Raw genomic sequence first — 27578 nt, 5'->3', positions numbered from 1 at the left:
AAAAAAAGATTTTCGAATTAATCGCAATTCTTATTTGTAAGAGTTTTTAATCGATTCAAAAGCATCAAAATTGATAAAAAACTTTTTTTTATTGTTAGTTTTATATTATCTGTCGTGTCTAGGCACTCAGGCAAATCATATTGTTGACGTAGGTTATTGTTGACATATTTGCTGTCCGGATTTACTTTATTTGACTTTATTCAATGTTTGGGTAGAATTTTGTTTAATAAAACCAGTTTTCTTTTAAGTAATACAGAAATGTATTTTATGGAGGAGTGTAGTTAATCATAGAACTGGTACCCAATGTTATTGAAAAGTATGGATTTTGATTCAAGAATCGATTCTGAATCGAATTTTTACCCACAAAAATGTAATCGAATCACGCGGTGCCCAAAGACTCACAACCGTGATCGGCCATCGGTGCACACTGACATTTACAACCGTAGAGGAAGCAGAAGCTGTCAGTGAAGCTGTCAGTGCTGAATGAGGGCAATTAGCTCTTGTGGGAGCCTGATTACATTAGGGCCAGGATGTCAGAGGCGCTGATTGCCAACGTATGTTTGAGGTTTCATGCTTGGTCAACCTTCTCCAGTTAATCATTAGTAAAAGTCCCATCATCCGCTTGTGTGTGTGTGTGTGTGTGTGTGTGTGTGTCTTGACACTGTGCTTACTTACTGGCCTAAAGCATTTGAAGCAATCAATTATTATTAATTGTTCTTTTTTAGAATGACTCGCTCTAGTATCCATTATTTCCACTAATTCTAAATAAGCATTGTGATTGAATGAAAGCAAAATTAATTCCAATGGCAAACCAGAGTGCCCCTAATTTTACGGCGTCCTCCTATCATCACTTTTGTCATAAATCCTGCCCTTCGTCTTCCATCATTATTGGATATCTGTACAAAATAATTAGCTCTCTGAGAAAGATTAATCACCGCAGGAGTGGACGGGATAGCTTTACAAGAGGCTAAGGGGAGCAAATTGCATCCCGGCCTTGATTTACTGCGCCGATCCGCAAGAAAAAAGCTTTCCGTTTGTCTTGCCAACCTTGCGTTTTTCATAAATATCTTGAAAGTCTCTGAATTTAACACAATTTGAAAGTATAATTAACATGACTCAGGACCCCAAATAGATTTTAAGTGGTTTGCTAATTATGTGAGTGCCGAGTAATGTAATTTTAATTGTTAGCATTATATACTTGGTGTCATTTTACTCCAAATATCCTTTCCCACGTAGCGCCATGTCTATAATGGGGCTTACTGTCATGGCAGTATGCACAGATGAGCACAATACCCTCATAAGCTTTCATACGTTTACTGTGATTTCGATTAGTTTTATGCAAGAGTAACAAAAGCACACAGAGCCTGGATCTGGTTCAGCCCGAGATTCTTTTAATCAGCACCAAAATGAAATGATCCGGCCATTATTCATCACACAAACGCCGCCACACGCCGTGACTTTGTTTATTAGCGCCTCATTCCGTGATTGCAAAGAGGTTGTAAATCAGCGTGTCAGCTGGCATTTAGTGCTTTGTTTCCCATTTCAATCAAACACCCGCATCACTTGTTACGAGCCCACTGCACCACTTCCAGCTTCTCTCCTGAGCCTTGCACCGCTGACAGATGGCGCGTGGCGCCCACCAGCAATTTTTCAAACCTTGTCCGCCTTCTACTCGCTCGGGTCAGCTCGTTTGCAGGAGGGGGGAGTTTCAAATTGTTTCTGGTTGATTTGAGCGATGAGCAAGTTTGCTTTCGTTGAAGCGAGATATGCGAGACCTATGTGTTCATTCCCTGTGAGTATGGAAGCATGTTTGACACCGTGAGGTCAAAGCGAGTATAGCCCTGCTCCCCCCCTCCTTCTCATCTATTGTCTCCATCCCTTGGCCATTAAGTTAAATGGGGCCACAGCAGGAAGCCGCCGGCCTGTTTATGACCTGAGCTGGGTACCCTTGGCTTGCAACTAGTTTACTAATGGAAGGTGCTTCGCCTAAATAAAGCTTAATGGCTCATTTAATCTCCTTTGGGCCCTGGCGAGGTATAGAATTGGAACAGAAAGGCTAAAGAAAATTCCATAAAGGAAATGTTAGTTAACAGAGTAATTTATTTCACTTGCGTCCTCTCTGCTTAACGGGCCAAAGACATAACAGACACACCGGCGCTCTTCATTTTACACTTTTGTCATTGGCTTGTCAAAGCGCTGCTATTCACTACCGATGATGAACGCTGACATCGTTGTTTTCCTGCAGACTTCTCTACAGTTTAGCCTTTAACGCACGTTTCCTGCGGCATCTTTGGCACCTGATCACCTCCATGACAACCAAAATGATCACTGGGTAAGCTTTGAAGAAATCCCACTCTGCTTGTTGGCAGTGTTTTGAGGTAAACATAAACAAATGACATCTTTGTTCCAACCTCAGCTCCATGGTTCCGCTGCTACAGCTGATCTCCAGAGGGTCCCCGATGTCATATGAAGACTCCAATCGCATCATTCCTCTCTTTTACCTCTTCAGCTCCCTCTTCAGCCACTCGCTCATCTCTGTGCACGACAGCGAGTTTTTTGGACATGAAATGGAAGGTATGTTACACGTAGCCTCATTGTTTCTGAAGGTCATTGGCTCAACATGTTCACCTTCCCCCTGAACAGGTCAGACGCAGTCCTCCATGATGCCCTTTACTCTGTTGGAGCTGGTGACGCTGTCTCGCTGCCTGAGGGACGCATGCCTGGGCATCATCCAGCTGGCCTACCCAGAGACCAAAACGGAACACCGCGAAGAGTATATGGCGGCCTTCCGCAGTGTAGGTGTCAAGACCAACTCGGAGGTGCAGCTGCGCATCCAAGCTGAGCAGAAACGTTGGGTACAGCTCTTTAAGGTAGGATGTGATACTATCTTGGCAAAAATTCATAACATTAGTGATGGATAAATGATGCCTCATTGAGCGTGTGCTACACTTACTGGCTATATTGACAATGTACTGAATGTTAGAGCCAAATACACTTTCTGTCTGTCAAATTGATGACGTCACTAAAGGGGTTGCTCCAAGGCCAAGTGCCTGGCTATTTAGGGAGGAGTCGGGATCTTGCTCAGGTGTTGCTGAGTAGAGGCGCAATAGTTTTTGACTTAAATGTAGCGGTAAAGTCCTATACTATTACTGCTACTGGTTGCCGAATATAAATGAAGCTAGTTCAGACGTGTGGAGCCAGCTAATAATTGATGTCCAAAATTGTGTCCATGTGTGTGTACTTTCCGTTTTTGTACAAAGTTTGTTATATAAATGTGACTTTATGATATTAAATATTTTTGTTAAACATGGACACAATTTTGGACATCAATTATTAGCAGGCTGCACACGTTTGAACTAGCTTCATTTATATACGGCAACCAGTAGAAGTAATAGTATTGGACTTTACCGCTACACTGATACTGTATTAGTTTGTCGTAATGATGCCATCTGTTGGATGAAAAATATACATTTGCTCTGCTGAAAAAAATCATATTTGGCAGCTATAATTGTTTTGATTTGTCAAACAACTGCAGAAAGGCATATGAACCCTGCGACTCTGGTCGATTAGACAAATAGTGAACAGGAATATAGACTATTATCCTTATTTGGTAGATCAAAATGATAACACATTTTTGGAATTTTTTCATTTTCTTGGTTCCGTTTAGATTAGTGGTTTTCAACCTTTTTTCAGTGATGTACCCCCTGTGACCTTTTTTTTAAATTCAAGTACCCCCTAATCAGAGCAAAGCATTTCTGGTTGAAAAGAAGAGATAAAGAGGTAAAATACAGCACTATGTCATCAGTTTCTGATTCATAAAATTTTATAACAGTGCAAAATATTGCTCATTTGTGGTGATCTTTCTTGAACTATTTGGCAAAAAAGATACAAAACATAACTGAAAACTTGTTGAAAAATAAACAAGTGATTCAATTATAAATAAAGATTTCTACACATAGTAGTAATCATCAACTTAAAGTGCCCTCCTTGGGGATTGTAATAGTGATCCATCTGGATTCATTAACTTATTCTAAACATTTTTCCACAAAAAAAGAAATCTTTAACATCAATATTTATGGAACATGTCCACAAAAAATTAATATTGCATTTTTGCATTTCTTTTCACAGTTTATAAACTTACATTCATATTTTGTTGAAGTATTATTCAATAAATATATGTATAAAGGATTTTTGAATTTTGTGAAAATATTTTTAGAATATTTTAAAAAAATCTCACGTACCCCTTGGCATACCTTCAAGTACCCCCATGGGTGCGCGTACCCCCATTTGAGAACCACTGTGTTTAAACAACGGCAGAAATGTATATGAACCCTGCAACTCCGGTCGATTAGACGAGTAGTGAACAGGAATATAGAGTAGTAACCTTATTTGGTTGATCAAAATGATCACACATTTTTGGATTTTTTTTCTTTTTCTTGGTGCCATTTAGATCAAGGGTCTCAAACTCTCATATTTTGTGGCCCACTGCCTGACTTCATAGCTTAGTGTGGTTGCGTGCTGCGTGGCTAATAGTTCAATATATTTAGGCAATCTTGAATGCCACCCGACAGAAACTACAATAATGGTGTAAACACAAAAATTACAGGGCAAAAAACACAAATTGAGAAACACAAAAGGGAAAATTCCAAGAAGCAAGCACTGACCATCCCCTGGATAACTCAAGAAAATATAATTTTTTTTAGGTCAGCAGGGTGGTTGCTCCAGGATGGCAATGTTCTCTAAGGTCAGGGCATCGTGAGCGAGCACGAGTTGTCCTGTCACAATTCTTGCGTACTGAACAAATTGTCTGACCCCTTTGAGGTCGTGAGCGACATGAAGGATGACATCAGAGCACGTTATTTTTGCTGAAGCACAGCAACAATTGTGCGGCGCTGTCTTTTTGCGGTCTTTTGGCTTCATGTTGCCCAAAATGCAATGTGATCATCAATGTTACTTGAAGGGACACCTCACTTTTTGGGAATTTTGCCTATCGTTTAAAATCATTGTGAAATACTTGACGACGGATGTGTTTTTTAAAATATGTTCTTACTCATAGATAAAAGTCTGCTTACAGCGGAGCCAATGGTAGGTCCTCTATTCCGCCCATAAAACCCAATGAAGAACATCCAAAAAGTACCAATAGTACTCCAATTACTGTTTGTGACTTAAATATATAAGCATTAATGCTATGGCTGTTTCTAAAACCTGATTAATGTTCTGAAAGCAGACCATTTGTGTTTAAGAATTCTTTAAGTCGTTCACTAACAAACTTTTAAAGAACTTTAGCGAGGACGCATAACTTAGAGATCGGTCTATAGTTATTAACAGCTATGGGGTTTCCTCCTTTCAATAACGATAAAACATAGGTTGATTTCCAAATGTTAGGAATCTCATTACTGGACAAACAGAGATTAAAAGTATAGGTAAGCGGTTCTGCAATAAAATCATCGGCTGACTTTAAAAAGAAGGGTTCACGTTTGTCAGGACCTGCAGATTTACCAGGATCCACTTGTTTTAAGGCTCTCTTGACCTCAAACACATCCAGAGGAATAAAACTAAATATATTAGTTATGAAAGTGTGAAGGGATTGGCACATGCAAACCTTCTGAACAGTCGGCTGATTTGGTTTTGGAGATAAGGAGTCAAATACCAGAAAAAATTAAATATGAAATAAATATATTTAATATATAGAATGCATTAGAAAATACATCTGTCGTCATGTCCTTTCATAATGATTGAACGATAGGCAAAATTCCCCCAAAAAGTGCTCTTCCCCTTTTTAGATGATTTGATAATGACGGAAAGTGCAGCTATAGAGGTTGTTCTTTGGCCTTTCAACCAGAGGAAATGTAACAGATAATAGTGTCTATGAATGTTCTTATTCATCGAGATCCCTGGATTCTCAGGACATTCAGACGATCGCAACTGGACGTTTGTCCTCTCATCCATGTAGGCTTTATCAGAAAATAGTCTTTCCCTCTATTCTCTAACTAGAAACAAGTGGTGATGTGATTATCTGATAGAAGGTAAAAAGTGACCACTTAAGAAGCTGCTCAAAGGCCTCCTGTCAGCTAAAATGACTCAATAAAGAAGTGGGTAGCAGGGAAAGTGCATTTTCCAAATTGAACAGTGGGATTTACAGTTAGTTTAACGCTGCTGACCCTTAACACGCTAATGTTTGTTTGGTGTCATCAGCCATCCTTCCTCATCTTTTATCGCCTCCATTGTCGAGCTATCTATTTAATTGGAGGAAGTTAATTGAATGAAAATGATCAACTAAGCTTGTATTAATATTGCTAATGGAACTTTCTTCTTGGCCATGTTTGGAGAACAATGTCACGCCGGAGTTTGGGAAAGGCCCATTAAGGCTTGCACTTAACCCGATGGGCTAATCAAGGAATGCTTATTCATTCTCGGAGTCAGGGGCGAGCGTGCTACGAACCCACCGCCAAGCTCCTTTTACAGCATTTTGCACTTGCCGTTATTGCCGACTTCAGTTGCCTCCCAGCAATCGGCCAAGATTGATTGTCGTCCTATGAAAATGACGGGCATTAGAAGAGAACTCTTCGATTGGGACGTTTTGCCCTAAGCATTATATGGAAGTGGTCCTGCTGCGACTGTTATGAGGGACATAGGAACTCATTTAACGGATCTTGTGGAGGTGAGATTAAACGGAGGATGTCTATAAGCAGAGGGACAAACACAGTATTTTTTTTTCAGTAGAATGTTCACAGCCCGACAAGAATGGGTTGGATGTATATTTTCCACAATGATAAATATCAATGCATGGCAAAACAAATAGTCTTGTGCTGTGTGTCTGCATTCCCAAACTGATGTCAGCAGTCCTCATCAGTAATTAACAAGGCTTACAGAGCAGGGACAGACCGTTTTTCTTTTATATTCCCCATAAACGCTCCACTAATGTCTTCATTCTCAAATTGCTTTACTGCCCTAATCGCCCTCCTTTTCACTACTCTGACCATTCTTGTCTAATTGGTGGGACGCTAATTTGGATATGATCTATTGGCCAGGTCATCACTAACTTGGTGAAAATGCTGAAAGCCCGCGACATCAGACGACCCTTCTGTCCAGCAGATCATTGGTTGTCCGAGGAAGTCAACATTCGAGCAGATAAGGTGATGTTGAAATTCGACCACAAAAAAACAAACATTTGTTTGTCCTGTGAAAAATTTAAATGAAAACAGTTGTTCTTCCATGTTCAGGTCACCCAGCTATATGTGCCTTCTGCGAGAAATGTGTGGCGAACACGAAGGATGGGCAGGATTGGACCACTTCAGTCTACACTGGATGGTACCACCATGTCTTCAATGTTTGGTTATTGATTGAAAAGTATAGCAGTGATTTTGCATGCATTATAGTGAGGGTGCACTGTAGCAACATAAGCTAATCATAATGTGCATCTGGAGTACATGGACACAGGCGGGGCTTTATGCATCCGCCTCACAGCCTGCGGAATTAGGGCCTGGCTACTAGGGCTCAAGCCTTGGATGTTTTCTGAATAGTCCCGAATCTAAATTTTACTTTTGAGGAGTGGGAAAAATGTGCAATACCAGAATTTTACAGAAAAATAGCCTGCATACAGCCCACCTGAGCCACCCCTGAAGAAGCAGCAGCCTGCATGAACATGGAATTTCTAAAGTTTTTTTTCAACAAAAAGTGACAGATTGACATTACCAGCTGTGATAATACAGGTGATGATTAAGGTATTTGAATCCTACAGTATTAAAGGAAGTTTTGGATGTTATTACTGGGCTGGTTTACCAAATGTTAGCTTACTTATGGTACAAAGAAAGGAAAAGATAACAAAAAAATGTGGCAAAACTATTTTCTTTTATTGCATAAAAAGGCAACTTGCATTCGTTGCAGAGGAATGAATCCAAACGACTTTGGATAGTAATTATTTTGATTCATTTAAGTATATTACCGTATTTTTCTGATTATAAGTCGTTTTGGAGTATAAGTCACACAAGCCGAAAATGCACGATGAAGAAGGAAAAAAACGTGTCGCACTAGAGCAGTGGTTCTCAAACTTTTTTCAGTGATGTACCCCCTGTGAAATTTTTTTTAATTCAAGTACCCGCTAATCAGAGCAAAGCATTTTTGGTAGAAAAAAAGAGATAAAGATATAAAATACAGCACTATGTCATCAGTTTCTAATTTATTAAATTGTATAACAGTGCAAAATATTCCTCATTTGTAGTGGTCTTTCTTGAACTATTTGGAAAAAAACATATAAAGATAACTAAAAACTTGTTAAAAAATAAACAAGTGATTCGATTATAAATAAAGATTTCTACACATAGAAGTAATCATCAACTTAAAGTGCCCTCTTCGGGGATTGTAATAGAGATCCATCTGGATTCATCAACTTAATTCTGAACATTTCTTCACAAAAAAATAAATCTTTAACATCAATTTTTGAGGAACATGTCCACAAAAAAAATCTAGCTGTCAACACTGAATATTGCATTGTTGTATTTTTTTTCACAGTTTATGAACTTACATTCATATTTTGTTGAAGTTTTATTCAATAACTATATTTCTAAAGGATTTTTGAATTTTTGCTTTTTTTAGAATGTTTTAAAAAAATCTCACGTACCCCTTAGCATACCTTCAAGTACCTTCAGGGGTACGCGTACCCCCATTTGAGAACCACTGCACTAGAGTATAAGTCGCATTTTTTGGGAAAATTTATGTAATAAAATCCAACACCCAAGAATAGACATTTGAAAGGCGATTTAAAATAAATAAAGAATAGTGAACAACAGGCTGAATAAGTGTATGTTATATGAGGCATAAATAACCAACTGAGAAGGTGCCTGGTATGTTAACGTAACATATTATGGTAAGAGTCATTCAAATAACTATAACATATAGAACATGCTATACGTTTACCAAACAATCTGTCACTCCTAATCGCTAAATCCCATGAAATCTTCTTCCTCGGTGTCACTTCTAAATAAAATTATTTTACGGTAATGTGTTAAAATTTCACACATAAATCGCTCCAGAGTATAAGTCGCACCCCCAGCCAAACTATGAAAGAAACTGTGATTTATAGTCCGAAAAATACAGTAATGTATAAGTGCATTGTAGTGCTTTTTATATGCTTCAAGGTAGTCAGAATTTGTAAATTGGGATGCCGTGTTACAATAAAAGCATACATTTTTTGCACTTGTTAAAAACATCCATCACTCACCTGTGCTAAACCCGAGATCTTCTTCAATCCTAAATCCGCCCGTGCTCAAATATGTGTGAATGTATGATGTGAAAAAAGGCTGATAACAATGTGCGTATGAGCTCTGTATTTGTCACTCACAGGCTCTGGGCTCAATTCAATTAGCTATAGAGTGCCTGATGATCAGGCCTTTTCTCATTTCCTTAAATGGACAGACCCTTGTGCTGATAAACAAGGGACGTATTGACCACGCGTCGTCCATATTTCTCCTCCTTGGTGAAAGCCTGATGGCAAAAGGCAGATCAGACTGACTAATTGAGCTGGAGTGGACGCTAAGTGAGGAGGGTGTTGAGGAGTTTTGCAGTTGCGCCGTTCCTTTTTCTCTCAAATGTCGATATTTGGCGTTTAACAGTAAACAAACACCAGCTTAATGGATAGAAAACTTGAAGATGGGCCAATTAAACGGGCTGGACGGAAGTGGATGCTAATAATGATGAGCCGGATGTTTTAATTTTTATATCCCTCTGCAGTGGGCTCGGAGCCTCCTCAGCTGTCCGTGTCAGAAGAAAGACATCTGGCCATCCTCACAGAGCTCCCTTTTGTTGTTCCCTTTGAGGAGCGAGTCAAGGTAACGACCACCCGTCCTTTTAATGTAAAAAAAATCAGGTACACCTGCCCCATTTAATGAGGGTCAATAAAAATATTCTACAAAGCAGCAGACAGGAAGAGTGAGACAGAATATTAGGCACATAAACAAAATCTGTTTTGTGTTTTTAAAGAATATGCTCCATGGTTAGTAATAGCTTACTCACTACCCATGTGAAAAGCACAACAATTAGGGGGAAAAGACAAGTACAAGCCAGTCCACTCCTTATGCAACCATCTTCTGCCTGTTTGCTGTTGAATGTATCCCACATACTGCTTTGGTACGGCAGACTGGAACCGGAAGTAGACGATAGTAGGTACAAGATTCTTGTGTGCAGACAAATTAGAGATTTTTTTTGTTTTTGTTTTGTTTTGGTGGTATTCATTGCCGATATGAGCGTGTACGAGTATTGTGCCAAGTTATAGATACAGATTTCATGTGTTGCCAAAAAAAAATTTTCATTCTTTGTTGAAACAATTTACAAGCATAACACATACTGATTGTCTCGCGGTGAAATAGCACAAATAGTGATGTCACTCCTGCTGTCTGGCGGGGCTGCAGCTGCCGACATGCAGCTGGTAAATGTGGAAGGAGAACGGAGCAACCCAATGCAAATGCACTTGGAGGAATTTAGAGGTGTGACTTAATCTATCAGCATCATTGCAGCAAATTCTGATATTAGGGGCCCCTGTAAGGAGTAAAAAAATAAAAATTCCCCTGGTTACAAAAAACAATGACCGCTTTAGAAAAGGTTTTTAACACTATTTTTTCTGCAAGTGTATTTTTGGGCCTTTATAGACTGGTGCCCACTAACACAGCTTTGATTGTAATCCGTTACATGCAGACACCCCAAAAAAATTCACATAAAAAAGGAATAAAATGGCTGCAAGAACATTTAACATCACGTTTACCTTTATTGAGGACTCTTGTTGATAAATTCAAAATGTATTGCAATTCCATCCATCCATCTTCTTCCGCTTATGCGAGGTCGGGTCGCGGGGGCCGCAGTCTAAGCAGGGAAGCCCAGACTTCCCTCTCCCCAGCTATTTCGTCCAGCTCCTCCCGGGGGATCCCGAGGTGTTCCCAGGCCAGCCGGGAGACATAGTCTTCCCAATGTGTCCTTGGTCTTCCCCGTGGCCTCCTACCGGTCAGACGTGCCCGAAACACCTCCAAAGAGAGGCGTTTGGGTGGCATCCTGACCAGATGCCCAAACCACCTCATGTAGCTCCTCTCCATGTGGCGGAGCAGCGGCTTTACTTTGAGCACCTCCCGGATGACAGAGCTTCTCACCCTATCTCTAAGGGAGAGCCCCGCCACCCGGCGGAGGAAACTCATTTCGGCCGCTTGTACCCGTGATCTTGTCCTTTCGGTCATAACCCAAAGCTCATGACCATAGGTGAGGATGGGAACGTAGATCGACCGGTAAATTGAGAGCTTTGCCTTCCGGCTCAGTTCCTTCTTCACCACAACGGATCGATACAGCATCCGCATTACTGAAGACGTCACACCGATCCGCCTGTCAATCTCCCGATCCACTCTTCCCTCACTCCTGAACAATACTCTGAGGTACTTGAACTCCTCTACTTGGGGCAAGATCTCCTCCCCAACCCGGAGATGGCACTCCACCTTTTTCCACGTTTATTGCAATTGCTCAGTCATAAACATGTTTCCCTGTTGGGGACGGCATGGCGCAGTGCGCAACCCGAGGGTCCCTGGTTCAAATCCCACCTAGTACCAACCTCGTCACGTCCGTTGTGTCCTGAGCAAGACACTTCACCCTTGCTCCTGATGGGTGCTGGTTGGCGCCTTGCATGGCAGCTCCCTCCATCAGTGTGTGAATGGGAAAAAGTGGAAGTAGTGTCAAAGCGCTTTGAGTACCTTGAAGGTAGAAAAGCGCTATACAAGTACAACCCATTTATTATTTATTAATTTCTGACTTGCTGTCCTCAGAATGGCAGGCACCGCACATTTTAATTAAAAAAGAATATAAAGTACAACACGGTGAAAGAGGGGTTAGTGCATCTGCCTCACAATACGAAGGTCCTGATTAGTCCTGGGTTCAATCCCGGGCTCGGGATCTTTCTGTGTAGATTTAGCATGTTCTCCCAATGACTGCGTGGGTTCCTTCCGGGTACTCCGGCTTCCTCCCACCTCCAAAAACATGCACCTGGGGATAGGTTGATTGGCAACACTAAATTGGCCCGAGTGTGTGAATGTGAGTGTGAATGTTGTCTGTCTATCTGTGTTGGCCCTGTGATGAGTGATGATTGCAGCTGAGATAGGCACCAGCGCCCCCTGTGACCCCAAAAGGGAATAAGCGGTAGAAAATGGATGGCTATAAAGTACAACAAATTAAACAAAGAAAACAGCATACAATGTTTGCAAATACCTAAATAGTGCAAACGGAAGCTGCACAAATGTTTATGTGCAATTGCGGCGTAAACATTGGGTGTTCAGTGTTATGAGACGGTTTTCCTTTTTTTCTTTGTTCATTGTAAAGTCCTATCAGCTGTTAATGAGTCTGATGGTGACAGGGAAGAAAACGTTGTATATTTATACTTATGTAGAGGAGCAAGGGATTTGAATTCCTGATCAAATTTGAGTGCCAACAAGGAAAATCAATAATGCTTATAAATACTTACATATATGTGCTTTTTGCACTGCCTCTTGTCAGCGAATGTGGTGTTACGAAAAACACTTGGTTGCAAGTGTGGTTGAGACCCCACTTTGTCCAAGAAATTTGGAACACCACTTGCTTGACCGTGAACGTGTAAAAACGGGGAAGAATTGAAGTTCAGCCTGAGTCACCAACTGGTCGGACTATTTGCTTGGGTACTCAATTCCGTCAGATAATACACGTGCAAATTGACGAGTTTTGTTACACAATGTTTGACCGGCAACATTTTAATAAAAATTTCCAGTTGGACCTTAGACCAAGGTACTCCTGTATAATTGTGTTTTTGTCAAAAGGGCATAATATTAAAAATTAAATTAATACTTCTCCGTTTATATTTCTACGGGCAAACTTTTTGTATTTGATGTCATTATATTGGGCAGGTGTACCTAATGTATGTCTCAAAAGCCTGAAAATAATCACATTTTGGTATCCCATCACTGGCAGATCTTTCAGAGGTTAATCTATGCTGACAAAAGGGACGTGCAGGGAGATGGGCCTTTCCCTAACGGCATCATCGTCACCATCAGACGCAACTACATCTACGAAGACGCCTATGACAAACTCTCTCCAGAAAACGGTATTTAACACCAATTTTCCTTTGATTAATGCTGGCACTACAGCAAAAGGTCACACACTGGTAAAGGGGAACCGCACTTTTTTTTTTGAAGTTTGCCTATCGTCCATTATCATAATGAAAGACATGACGTCTAGTAGATTTTTCAAAATTACATTCAAATCTGTAAATAAGTCTGCTTACAGCAGAGCTAATGAGAGAGCCTCTATTTCGCCCATAAAATCCAATAACTAAAAAATTCTACAACCACCATCAATACTCAGTTTACATTTGGTGACGTAAATTTTAACAAAGTATCAGTGATATTTTTATTATAAGCGCTAATTGTTTTTTCATAGCGACACAGTGATCACTACCGTGAGTCCTTGTCTTTACATCATTGAGTGGTCTGCTGGTTTCTCGCTTCCTTGTTTCTAGTTTATTCTAGATCATAAATCATGCATATCACCTGGACAGAAGATGTCTGAGTTGGTATTCCGACAAGTTGCTACCCTTTGACAGCCATTTAAGACCCGGAAATGGCAAGAACGACACAAAAAGACGCTTAAATGTTATTATAAATGCACTCATTACTACATACATATATACATATATCATGTCTATAAAACCTCAATGGATGTGTTTGGATAATTTTTTTAAGGGCTTTATATGCGGAATTGCGCGGCTACCATAGGCTCCTTTTGTTAGTTAACTTTCGATCTTATGTATTTAATATTTAGAATGCAATAAAAAACAATTGTGAACAATTGGCAAAATTCCCAAAAAAGGGTAGTTCCCATTTAAAAGTCTTATTAAGGTTTACAAAATCTTTATATCAAGATCAAGGTAAAATCAAAGTTAGTTAGTCTCCCCACACTGAGAATTGGATCGTGGTTGCGATTATTCTAATGGATCACATAAAAGCAGAATCAATTATTTTAAGTCACCTCCTTTGTGTTTTGAATTGAAAGGGCCACTTGAGCTGGGGCAGTCTGATTAAAAAGAGTAGTATGGGGACACGATGTATATCATTTATGTGTCTAAGTTATAGCCACTGATCAATCAATGCATGATGACAGATTGATTAGAATATTGTGCTGAATTAGAAAAAAAAATGGAACAAAAACAGCCTAATCAGCATTATAAATGATTGTTTTATTGCAAGCTTTCTCTACCTGCGTGCATGGAGCTCTCTCATTTTCTCAAAAATAAGCTGAAAATACAAAATGTACATTTAAAAAAAAAAAAGCAAAGTAAGGTGTAAGTTTTTTTTCAGAACCGGACTTGAAGAAAAGAATTAGGGTCCACTTGCTGAACGCTCACGGTCTGGATGAGGCGGGCATCGATGGAGGCGGTATCTTTCGGGAGTTCCTCAATGAGCTCCTCAAGTCAGGCTTCAACCCCAACCAGGGCGTCTTCAAGACCACCAACGAGGGCTTGCTGTATCCCAACCCCGCCGCCAAGATGCTGGTGGGAGAATCCTTCACGCGACACTACTACTTCCTAGGCAGGATCCTGGGAAAGGTGAGTGCCTGCTCTGCTAAGTAGCACCAACAGATCGCAGGTGTTCGAAATAACACAAAAAACCTGTGGCCAACGTGAAGTATGTGAAGATTTATGAGCCGTTTGCTTTTCACATAGCCAGGCTTGATTTAAGAGCCGAGTTGAAGTTGTCAAGGCGGCCCTCGCTGTTTTTTTCTAGAAACTACAATGTTTGGAGAACTTTCTGTTAACGTATTTCTCAAAAAATGTGTTTGGGTTAGGCAAAAAAATTAATCAGCTTATGCCTTCATTCCTCTGGGACTAATGGCGGCCAATTGGTTCCAGGGCTGATTGTGACAAAGAAATTTCCCCAAAGTACGATTATTATTTGTAAATCAAATATTTTCATAGTTGGAGCATAATATTTTTTGTAACATAATTGGAAACCTCTAAACATGTAATAGGATTCAAGGAACTTTGTCACACCAGTGCACATGAGATGGCACACAATGTAGTACTGAAGGACCCAAATTTAGCCCGATGAGTACCACAAGACCAATAGCATGTACTGATTTAAATAGAGTTACAGATTGTCGAAATAAAGAAATAGTGGTATAGGTTATACATAGCATAGGTTAATAGGAATAGATTATCAATAGAATAGATTGTGATTCTTTAGTGTGAATAGGGTGTAAAAACAATCACAGAAACCACACCAAATGAATGCATAGTTCAGCACTGTAAGGGTTGCACAGCAATCAACTTTGAGAGCCACAATTAGGTTTTATTTTTATTTATTTAATTATTTTGATTTATTTAGTTGTATATTTTTTGTCCTGTCCAGCTACTTGGGCAAATCATATTGTTGATGTAGATGCCCATATCGGCTGTACAAATTTATTTTACAAAAGAGAAGTTTAGGATACTTTTCTTGTTGCCTTTTTTTGTATTTGACTTTATTAAATTTATCTATATTATTATTTGGGGCAGCCGGGCCGGAGCAGGAGGGGATGGAAATAGAAAAAAAGAAGACAGAGGGGGAAGTTACATTTTATTTTTGACGTCGACTTGTCGCTGATGACATGATTTTGGCAGTGCACAGTACTTTCTTTTGAACTGATGTGGAAGAAGTAGCCACTCTGAGTGCACTTACTATGCGTTGTGGCCGTGACACCAATTTCTGCCTGCTCATTGTACCTGACACTCAAGCTATGTGCACTTCAGTGCAGTCCTCCGCCACAGCAGGATCGACAACACTAACATGTCCTCGTGAAAGGGTGCACTTTTCCGCGGGACAGTTGTTATGTGGGATGAATTAAACGGCAGGGAATTCAACCGGAGAGGAATAGAATGGTTGGGCTCGCCTGTATTCAATTAATCAATTTATCTGTTTGGAACATACAAAAAATAATATATAGCACAGTGGACAATCAATAAACAACTTGTCTTTTTTTACAGATGATTTTTCTTCCAACATGGCTTAGTCTGACATTATTTAACACGGAGCTGTTTTTTTTTTTTTTAAATCAACCAGGTGGTCTTTTACTCTATCCTTATCGATCCAAAATTGCTGCGCAGTTGCGCTGACATCCGCTAAAGATAGAAACCTAGTTTTCTTCAAAGATATCCAGAGCATGGAGATGAGACGTTTACACATGCAGTGTAGCTGGCGGTTGGTGACACATTGCATGTGGAAAGTAGCTGTATCTGAGGGTGAGGTGTATGTTAAGTTCATGTTAAAGCTGGTTTAAGGCTTGTTGTTGATATTCCTGCTGTTGTGTGTGTGTAATTTATGTGCATGACTTGTCTGTTGTCAGTGAGTATACATTGTTGCAAAACATCATGTTTTTATTTACAAAGGGGAAATATATGAATGATGTCATCAGTGACTAGTCGACGTCGACTAGACGGTTTTCAGTGACGAGTCGACTTTAAAAAATCTAAAGTTGCGCAAGCCCCAGTTGGAACACTTGTGCAAGTTAAGTCTGTGTACAGGGACAGAGTGTTAGGAGGAATATTATAATTTATTGCGACAGAGCAATCAAACGGCTTCCGGAAAGAAGCTGTTTCTCAGTCTGGTGGTCCTACCGGATGCCTGATTGGAGGGCATCAAATAGAGGGTGTGCTGGATTGGTGGAATCCTTGGCGGAAAAAGACCCCTCTTTCTGCATCTACTGTCTTTGGTATTGATTGATTGATTGATGGATTGAAACTTTTATTAGTAGATTGCACAGTTCAGTACATATTCAGTACAATTGACCACTAAATGGTAACACCCAAATGAGTTTTTCAACTTGTTTAAGTCGGGGTCCACTTTAATCAATTCATGGTGGTGGGAATGCTTCTCCTTGTGAACTTCTGAGAGTGTCTTCCTCTCTTCAGCCTTGCAGCTGCTGTGCCACATTGTTATACTGGTCTGTAGTAATGACTTAGGATGGAACTCCCTAGCCCAGGGGTGCCCATTACGTCGATCGCGATCGACTGGTCGATCTCGGAGGGTGTGGCAGTCGATCTCAAGCCAGGCATTAAAAAATATACATAAAAATGAGCAATCATCAATCATACCAAGACTTCACTTTCGTCAGTTGTTTGACATTCTCGGCACCCGAGGATCTTGTGAGATGACGCTGGCTGCTGCAAGCTCATATTTAAGAAAAAAAATCCCTAACAGGGCGGACGCAGAGAAACACATTTTATTTCTAGAGACTCCGTACCTACTGTCAAAACTCTAAAGACCGACTGCACAGTTCCTGTCTTCACCATAAAAGACCTGTTTCATCCTGCCTGTGCTAACAAAATAATAGTCTCAGAAAGCTAGCGTGCACAAGCTAGCAAGCTACGGAGTTTGATGCCAATGTATTTCTCCCCCGCCCTCAGCGACCGCTTTCTTACTTGCTTGCCCACCCGCACTCTCACTGACGTCACTCACCTGCAGCCAGACATTAAAGGGCCACACACATAGGCTACTCTCATAACAAAGTGTTTAAAAACGAGTATGCAAGTTGGACAAATGAGATGCCAAATCCAACCACTTTCATGTGGTATTGGACAGAAAGGAGGACTTTTTTTTTTCCTCCATTTGAAAATGCGGACGTTATCAGCACCACTGTCTAATTCCAATCAATGCAAGTCATCAGAATCAAATACACCAACTTATATTCTTGTCTTCATGAAAGAAAGTGTTAAACATGCTTGTATTATCATTAAACACCATTAACTTGTTAACAAAAATGTCTCTTTCATAAATAAATAAATATAAATTATAAATAGGAATGAGGTAGATCTCCTCGACTTGGTCAATTGAAAAGTAGCTCGCCTGCAGAAAAAGTGTGAGCGCCCCTGCCCTAGCCCATCCAGCAAGCAGGAAGTCAATTTATTGACACCCATATAGTTAGTCACTTTTATACTTGTTTCACCCAATATCATAGCCGTGAGTGTGTTCTACTTTAGATTAATGTACTCACCAGTAGCCCAGAGGATTCTTCAAGGCCTACTGAAACCCACTACTACCGACCACGCAGTCTGATAGTTTATACATCAATGATGAAATCTTAACATTGCAACACATGCCAATACACACGGTTTAGTTTACTAAATTACAATTTTAAATTTCCCGCGGAGTTTCTTGTTGAAAACGTTGCGGAATGATGACGTGTATGATGACGCGTGTTTGTGACGTTATTGGTTGGAGGGGATATATTAGCTCAGCACCACTTACGGGTAAAAGTCGTCTCTTTTCATCGCATAATTACACAGTAATTTGGACATCTGTGTTGCTGAATCTTTTGCAATTTGTTCAATTAATAATGGCGACTATAAAGAACAATGCTGTTGGTGGAAAGTGGTGTATTGCAGCTGTCTTAAGCACCGAGACACAGCCGTTGTTTGTTTGTTGTGAAGCTTTACTATGGAACAGAGCGGTCAAGCGAACATGTTTCTCTACGTGAACCAGCATGTTTTTTGATGGGAAAATTGTGATATATATCTTACCGGAGACATCAGTGGATTATGCGTCCTCCTGCCGTACCTGTCAAAAAAGGCAGCTGTGAGCTTGGCTCCCCGGCTTTTCTCTGAGACACTGCCGTGTTCACCGCAGCCATTCGACTTTGAGGTATGTCTTTACAATCTCACTAAAACACTATTAAAACAATCAGCAGATAAGGGATCTTCCAGAGTTATCCTAGTAAATGTGTCTAATTACATCTGAAACGCTCACACTGCCGCCGCCCGGAGCCGTCACTTTATTTTATTTTGTTTTATTTTATTATTATTTTTCTAGTCCTTCACTATCAATATCCTCATCCACAAATCTTTCATCCTCGCTCAAATTAATGGGGAAATTGTCCCTTTCTCGGTCCGAATTGCTCTTACTGCTGGTGGCTCGCTCACATTATAAACAATGTGAGGATGTAAGGAGCCCTCACACCGGTGACGTCACGTGCACATACTCCGGTAAAGGCAAGGCTTTTTTATTAGCGACCAAAAGTTGTGAACTTTATCGTGGATGTTCTCTACTAAATCCTTTCAGCAAAAATATGGCAATATCGCGAAATGATCAAGTATGACACATAGAATGGACCTGCTATCCCCGTTTAAATAAGAAAATCTCATTTCAGTAGGCCTTTCAAGCATCTTTGCTATGGCCGTCAACCGGCCAATACAACACAGACACTGCGTGGAAATACTTTGTCACATCCTGGTTAATACCTCGAAGTTAGAAATGTGCTTTGATTAACTGAAACCGCGAGGCATGAGTTGTTATGCCAGGAGTTGGTCAATTTTACAGGCGCAGCTACGGCCTTTAGCCGTGTTGTTAGCGATCTGTGTTGTTAGCATTCCACATCACTCAACGCCAAAGGCTCACCAATGTCATGTCAAGCTGATGTCGAAAGTGAAGTGTATCAACAGAGTTCATAGCCACTTAGCATTTGCAGTTGCTAATAGCTAGTATCAAGTCTTTTTGGGTCAAAGGCTCACCAATGTGTAGATGTGTAATTGATGAAACTGGAGTTGAAGACGAAGTGCATCAAAATGTTTTATGCCAAAAAGTTGGTCACCTTGATTGTGGCAGTGAAAATAGGGCCAGGATTAGCCGTCGGGTTGTTGGCGTTGTTCACCCTCAACCTGGAAGTCCTGCTTAGTGAATATCTTATATTAATTGCCATAAAATACTAATAGAAGATTAGACAAATATTTCACTGTAATATATATGACCACCACAGTGGATATGTTTCTTTTACTTTTTATTCATAGCTAGTATGTAGAAGTGTCTGCTTGTATCTGCTGCTTTAATGTCTTTAATGTCCTCTGTGTTCTTTGTTGTTTGATGTTTCCCTCTTACACACATGGAAGAGGGATGTGTACCATGGCTATGAGTTGTTGTTTTTTCCCTGGGCCTCAGTCTGCACCTCCTCTCCGGGGCCCAGGCTAAGACCGATTTTTTTTTTTATAATTATTTTTTTTTTTTTTAAATCTTCTATTCCCCCTCCTTTTTTACCTGTATCTCATCTTTTTTGTAAGGGGCGCTGGAAGCCGGCAGACCCGTCAGCGATCCTGTTCTGTCTCCCTGTAATGTTTGTCTAAACTTGAATGGGATTGTGCTGAAAATTTTAATTTTCCTGAAGGAACTCTCCTGACGGAATAAATAAAGTACTATCTAATCTATCTAATCTAATAAATAATACTTATTTTAACACTTGATATATTCCAATTATATGTAGAATATGCTTAAAAAAATCTCCAAGTTTATGACGCCGCAATATTCGAAGCGTGCAGTGACGACTCTATTACGAACCTTCCTTAACACATGAGTTAGTGATGTGTTGTCCCGCGTGTGTGAGAGAGATGTTTAACTCAACCAGAGCAAAATGACCACATGACAAGCGGTGGCTTCTCAATTAGGGCATCCATTAGCCGATGATTCCTACCTCTTGTTTGTGTAGCCATCACATTTGTCCGCTCCTAAATCAGTAAGCACACAGACAGCACATAAATAAGCCTTCAAAGCATGTGCTAATAGCATTTTGATCTCTTTTACACTCAGCAGTGGATTCTCTGGAGTCCTTCCATGCTCTGCTCTCCATTTCAAGTCATAAATAATAGGGGGAAATTAATTAGTTGCACATTCAATTAACCCGACCTCATTTTTTTTTTCTCCCTCAATACCAATGTAGGTTAGCGCGGCCCGTTGTCACTTCTTTAGTTAGTGCGGTTATTGGTGGAATAAAAGCACAGCCTTTATATAGACTAGGATTGCATCACAACCGTAGCGGCGTGCATTGTACGTGCACTCGCCTGCTCAAAAGACACGGGAGATTAATACTGTTCATTAATGTCTGCCATTGTTGTGGGGGTGATGCATTACAGGCGGGAGTGGCTTGTCTAAGGGGTACTCACCCAAATGGGATTGAAGATCAGAATATAGGCTGCTCGTCATCCCTCTTCTTCACTTGTCACACTGGTGACAGGCGCAAAGATTGAAACCCTCTAATAGTCAAACATGAATGAAATTGGCGTCTTTTGCTTATTGCTGACTTTAGTCTTCATGGGAAATAAATGAACTTCTAATGTCTAATGAAGAAAGGCATGAGTGGTCCCTAACTCTGAAGGTTAGACCAGATCTGTCCTCAGCCTGCTTGTGCCTGGCCTCTTCTGATGGATGGTGATGCTTTTTAAAGGCATTATAATTTTACTGATCCCAAATGTCGTAAATTAAGGGATTTATTTGGCAGCAAACAGAATGCACATGCAAAGTTGTTGGCATTTATTCCACCTGATGGTGCCACGATCTGCTTTAATTGCGCTGCCACTGCACTCACTTATATTAAAATGCCTGGCCCATAACAATTAATTCTTAATGTCCTCAGCCATTTTGGCACCATTTCTGGCAATAAACACTCGTAAATAAAGTAAGCGCCATTGAAAGAACAAGGCGGGAGTGCTGCCTTTTCCCGACATGAGTGTTATTGATAGGTTTCAGGGGGCCATGCGTCACATATGCTCTCAAACGAGCACTGGCCACTGCTGAAATACTAAATGGATTATTTTGCATAAAAAAACAGACAAAGCTTTAAGTTGCTCTATTAACCTGTGTTTAGGAAATAGCTGTGATTTATGTGCGTTTGTGTGTTTAAGATGCATGCATTATGGAAATGCTCCAGATTTATAATCCATTTAGCTGATGTGGTCAGGGTTTTAACACTATCATTTATAAGGACCTGCATATTTTAATGTCTCCAATGAGCTTTTTCCTAACTATCCCAGTACATTAGCTTTGGCTTTTATGTGCCACCTGCCCGCCTGTGCTGCTTAATAGCATTTAAGGTCAAGGTGAGAATTGTCATTTATAAAGTTAGACACAAGTGAAGCAGAAGTTGGTGTGCTTCAGTTGAATTGTTTTGGTCGCTATCACTCTCTTGTTAGCATCTTATCAATCAATCTGCTTTCATAGCACACAGTTCATTGTACTGAATTTTACTTGGTCCATTTTACATGTAAGTCCTTTCCGCAGGCTCTGTACGAGAACATGTTGGTGGAGTTGCCTTTTGCCAGTTTCTTCCTGTCCAAGCTTCTGGGAACAAGCGCGGACGTCGACATTCACCACCTGGCCTCGCTGGACCCCGAAATGTACCGCAACCTTCTCTTTCTCAAGAGCTACGAGGGTGATGTGGAGGAATTGGGCCTGAACTTCACCGTCGTCAACAACGATCTGGGAGAGGCTCAGGTATCTGGAAAAACAGCCGCTACATACCTTTTTTTTTTCCCCCCATTTATGTGGCTCCCGACTTAACGCGTCTTATTAGCTCCTCTCAAACAGCACCTGAAATGGCCTTAATGCGGCCTCGGCAAACACCGTGGGGAAAACAATTTGTAGAAGATTAGGCACACACCTGGGAGCAACCTACCGTCAGTTTGCCCCCGCCATATAGCCAGCAGAGCCTGATGACCACAGTCATTCTCCTACAATAGCAGATAATCACAGACAAGAATGAGTCAATATGAGGAATGACTTTCATTCCACATACATTTGACTCAACAATCCTGTGAAGCTTATCAGCATCACTTTTGTTAGACGTCACAGAGGCTCTCATCTATTAAGCTCTGTAATGTATAACAGTGAACCCATATGACCTTTACGACTTTTAAGTTAAAGGGTATATTTTTTCAATTTGACCATCCGTCAGTCTCAGATATTAGCCATTGATCAGTGTCAACCAATTTTTGTGTAAAAAATATGAAGTCATTTTGATTCATGCCTTTCAATGCTGATCCCAAAAGTCGATTTCCTCTGGCTGATACTTACACTTCACAATCATCACCTCCATTGCGCCAAATGGATTGCATTTCTTTGTACCTTATGTATTGTTATCACTGGTGAACAAGGCTGAACATGTTACACACTGAGTAAGAGAGAGCAAGCAGGAGCAGGCATGCAAATTTCTAAGCTAGCCACTAATCTTGCTTAAAAAAACAAAACGTAGTACTTTGTGGACAAAATATTACGTCTCTTTAAAAAAAAGTGCTGTTTGCAACTTGCTTACAGTTAGTTTTTTCAAACCCAAAAATATAACAGAACACAATTGGCTAGCTTATGTTATCATTAGTGGTTTAACAGAACATATTTGTTTTGAAACTGTCTATATTTCCCACAGTTACTAAGTTTATGCAATAAAAAAAATTTCTAGCCCCAACTAAGATAATTTGTTGAGACGGGTCACTCACCCTCTCTCGTCAACACATACGCACAGGGAGATGAGTCCAAGAGAAGCAAGAATTTGCAGTCATGTTTTCGTTATGATAGGATGTACATTCACATTATATGACAGTTTACACTAACTATCCAAATTAGTATTATGAGCTAACAACACCCAAAGCTAATGCACGTTTACGTGTTGCATACGTACGTAGTTACGTCAGAATAGACTGACTATACGTCCTCTTCCCCGGACATGTTCTCTTTTGCGGGGCTGTCCGGGCGGGGTTTCTGAAATGCCTTAAATGTCCAGCATTTTGAGTGAGGGTTGCGTGTATTTTCAATGTACGTCCAGGGTTGTGAAGGGGTTTAAAACTAAACAAATTTTGAAGGTGTGCTCACGCTGCAGCATTCGTGAGGGAGGGGCAGAGACAGAGAGTGCGAAAGCGCGAGGGAGTGTGTTGATTGTCAATGCAAGGCATACTTGTTCAACAGCCATGCAGGTCACACTGAGGGTGGCCGTATAAACAACTTTAACACTGTTACAAATATGCGCCACACTGGGAACACACACCAAACAAGAATGGCAAACACATTTTGAGAGAACAACATAACACAACATAAACACAACTGAACAAATACCCACAAACCCTTGCAGCACTAACTCTTCCGGGACGCTACAATACACACCCCCTGCGGTGTATTTTGTGATAGAGTGAAACAAAGCTGTTTTTTTTTCTTTCAAACTGTCAATGCTCAAAACATAACACTGAATCAAAATCAAAGTTATTATGAATTATTGACCTATTCAAGGTTTGTTTACGTCACATCTAATATTCCACTTTGAAAAATACTGTTGGTGGAAGATTTTGCATAGTTTGTGTGTTTTCCCTAAAAAAAATACATAGTTTTGTTTAACAAAAAAGGGCGGATAACAAACAAACAAAAAAACAACATAAAAAAACTGAAACATTTTGAAGTGAGGGATACATCTGACTTTGATGTAGACTCCAGAGATTTAAGCGTTATATATAAAATGTATGTATGCCCTGGCACACCATTATCATCATTTCATGACCAAAGCAAAACACTTTTTACACTTTTATACTGAAATAAATACACCTACAACTTATTTAAAAAAAACAGAGAAAAAACTATCAGCAGAGGTAAAGTTTGGATCCATAAAGGAAAGAAGAAAGTGAATGAATGTTTATAACTGAATACATTTACATATGCGTATAAATTTGTCTTCTTTTTTTACTATTTCTTTTAATGAATTAAGTCACATTTATGACAACCTTTTTCTAAATTGCAATATAGAATGTGAGATACCGTATTTCCTTGAATTGCCGCCGGGGCGCTAATTAATTTAAAACCTCTACTCACTCCGGCGCTTACCAAAGGCATGCGGTAAAGGCAAGCATGCGCTAATTATTTTAAAACCTCCTCTCACTACGGCACTTACCAAAGGCATGCGGTAAATTTAGGCCTCCGCTTAAAATTTTGAGTGTGATGTAAGTATACCATCATGAAAAGCACATTTAATAATAAAAACGTTATTATGGTTTTACCTTTACTTATAAAAGAAGTCCATGCGCAGCTCCTTCTGATCAAAAACATCGATAACTTGTATATAGAAGTCTTTCTTATCTTTTTTCAGTTTTAAAAGTCTCTCTGTCTCGATGGAGATTTTCCTTTATTACCTACCCTCTGCTTCGATTGAAAGTCCAGTTTACAAAACAGTTTTATTTTAGGTACGTATTCGTCCATGTTAAAAGTGCAAGCGAGAGGAAAAAATAAACACTCGCTGGTCACTCTTGCTGGTCCAGTTCATGGTCGGTAGGTGTGTAGCCATAGCGCGCTCTCGTTTGGGTTGCTCCCGACGTGCAGACCGCTGCTATCAGTTAGCTCGGCTCCTCACTTGTAGTGCGGGCGACGACAGAGTTATCCTCGGACTACACCTCCTCTCGTTCTGCTCCATGGGTGATCTCTTTATCCCACCGCTGCCACCATGAAGTGTTATTGTATAAATAATACAGTGGGTATATATGACTGGAACATGATTTATTTCAGCCCGATTGTTTACATAGCCAGCATAAGAGTGGTGGTGTTACATCCTAAAAGGTCCGTTGTGCACCCCCCGCGTCATATCCGTTCCCAGGACATATCACTACACTTTTTGTCACTTCTTCTGCAGCCGAGTAGTCGCAAGAAGGCTCACTAGTGCCCTCTACCACCAGGACGCGAAAGTCATTTAATGACTCATTTGACACACGCAGCTACGGTATATTAATAAAACCTAGCTGCTTACTGTTGTTTTTAGCATATTCAATAGCTTGGACCTTAAATCTTACTGAATAGCTCTTAATCTTCTTTCCTTTATGTGATTTCAAATTATTGAAATCAGCCTCCTCCATTTTGAAAATGATGACAGGTGAAGTGTCACTCGTGACGTGACGATTTTGACCCGGTGGAAATTCTAGAAAAGCGCTAATAAAATTGATATTTTGCGAAACGAGTTTGACCCGGCCTTAATCCTGAGCCGGCGGTAATAATAAGCATGCGCAAATTATTTTGCGAAACGAGTTTGTAATTCAAGGCAGGTGCATACTATATACCCGGCGGCAATTCAAGGAAATACGGTATAGCAAGACAATGCATACATTTATCATTTGTTTTCAAAACGCTTACAAAAATTGGGATCCCATTTTTATGACTTGATGGGGTCCATGGGACCCCACTTTGAACATTCCTAGCGCCAACACTGCTGTCAACAGAGGAGAAAAAATGCTTTATTTAAATAAATATACTATTTATAAAGCAAGTTCAAGTATCATTGGCACATTTTTACCTAGTCCCGGCCTTGGCACGCATATATTTGTCCTCTTTTTGGGATTTCAGAATATGGTCGGCCTATCCTAGAAGGTCCTTAACCTTAGCGCTCATAATATCGCAATTACTTGATTAATATTCAAGTCACTAAATATAGAGTTGTTGGCAGTTTTTGGATGGTTATTTAGAGGGCTTTGTGGACGGAATGGAGGCGCTCCCATTGACTTTATTCTTATTTGATTTTTTGCTAACTTTTATTTACCGTATTTTCCGCACAATAAGGTGCACCTAAAAACCTAAAATTTTCTCAAATGCTGACAGTGTGCCTTCTAATCCGGGGCGCCTTATATATGGACCAATATTACGCCACAACAGGTCTCACAACTACGGTAAGCAGTCGCCGATTTCATTTTACCCCGTAGGAGAAGAAGCGCTCGGTGCATGCTGAGATGTACGACTGTGCCAGGCCGTGCCGTTTCATTTCCATTCGTGTGTTTAAAATGTAAAGACTCCAAAATGGCTCCTATTGAGAGACATGATTTCAGGAAAGCAGGATTCGTCACTGAACTGCTAGACGACAGCAGCGACACTGACTCCATTAACAACGTCTCGAAATAGGGCAAAGCAATAACAATATATCAGTAACTCAACGTTGCTCAAACGTTAATATTCACACAACACAACACACAAAATAAACATGTAAAGCTCACTTTATTAAGTTATTCCTCATCCACGAATCTTTCTTCTTCAGTGTCCGCATTAAACATGCCACAAGAGGTCTCGCAACTACGGTAATCAGCCGTCTACCTTATTTTCCCCCGCAGAAGAAGAAGTGAGTTTCTTCTTTGGTAAGCAGCAGCCTACCTTATTTTCCCTCGCATCCTGGGATATATGACTGCGGGAGGCGTGCATAGTTTAAACTCAAGGCGATCAGTCACACAGTAGAACACGGGAATAGAGCAGTTGCAAAATAATTTAACATTAACAGCAGCTACACTGACTCGTTTAATGACGACTTCAACGAGACTGAGCCGGGCATTTTGGATGCCGTATTCGCCCAACTGTTTGATTCGAACACTGAAAAATAAAGAATTTGAGGGATTTGTGGATGAGGAATACCTTTATAAAGTGAGCTTTACATGTTTATTTTGTGTGTTGTGTTGTGTGACATTACCGTTTGAGCAACGTTGAGTTATTGATATATTATTGCTTTGCACTATTTCGAGTGTTACTATATTGTGATTGCACTAAAATTTGATTTACCGTAACAGTATCAGACAGTTTTTTACGTGTTTATTGAATCGGGGTAAATAATAAAACAGCTGTTTATTCATTTGGGGAGTGAACGGAGTTGTCAGAACGCTGGTTTGTAATCTATTAATAAAGTTTGACTGACCTATCTGACTGTTTTGTTGACATTCCCTTTAGCGCAGCTCCATCTAATGGATGCATAACGTAACCCCAGCCTCTACTGTAGCATCTATTCTATGCGCCTTA

General features: G+C 40.3%; 1 protein-coding gene across 1 annotated transcript in view; it reads left to right on the top strand.

The window, feature by feature from the left end:
• Positions 1-27578, top strand: part of ube3c (ubiquitin protein ligase E3C) — a 60134-nt gene that overhangs the window by 19029 nt on the left and 13527 nt on the right. Inside the window, exons 12-20 of the mRNA XM_061922245.1 lie at positions 2246-2332; positions 2417-2574; positions 2644-2870; positions 7032-7136; positions 7224-7311; positions 9730-9827; positions 12967-13099; positions 14352-14599; positions 22068-22280. Of these exons, the coding sequence (XP_061778229.1) occupies positions 2246-2332; positions 2417-2574; positions 2644-2870; positions 7032-7136; positions 7224-7311; positions 9730-9827; positions 12967-13099; positions 14352-14599; positions 22068-22280 (1357 nt within the window). The remainder of the gene's footprint in view (positions 1-2245; positions 2333-2416; positions 2575-2643; positions 2871-7031; positions 7137-7223; positions 7312-9729; positions 9828-12966; positions 13100-14351; positions 14600-22067; positions 22281-27578) is intronic.

The sequence above is a fragment of the Nerophis ophidion genome, linkage group LG15 (assembly GCF_033978795.1).
Source record: "Nerophis ophidion isolate RoL-2023_Sa linkage group LG15, RoL_Noph_v1.0, whole genome shotgun sequence".
Taxonomy (NCBI): domain Eukaryota; kingdom Metazoa; phylum Chordata; class Actinopteri; order Syngnathiformes; family Syngnathidae; genus Nerophis; species Nerophis ophidion.
This window is presented reverse-complemented; position numbering and strand designations above follow the sequence as displayed.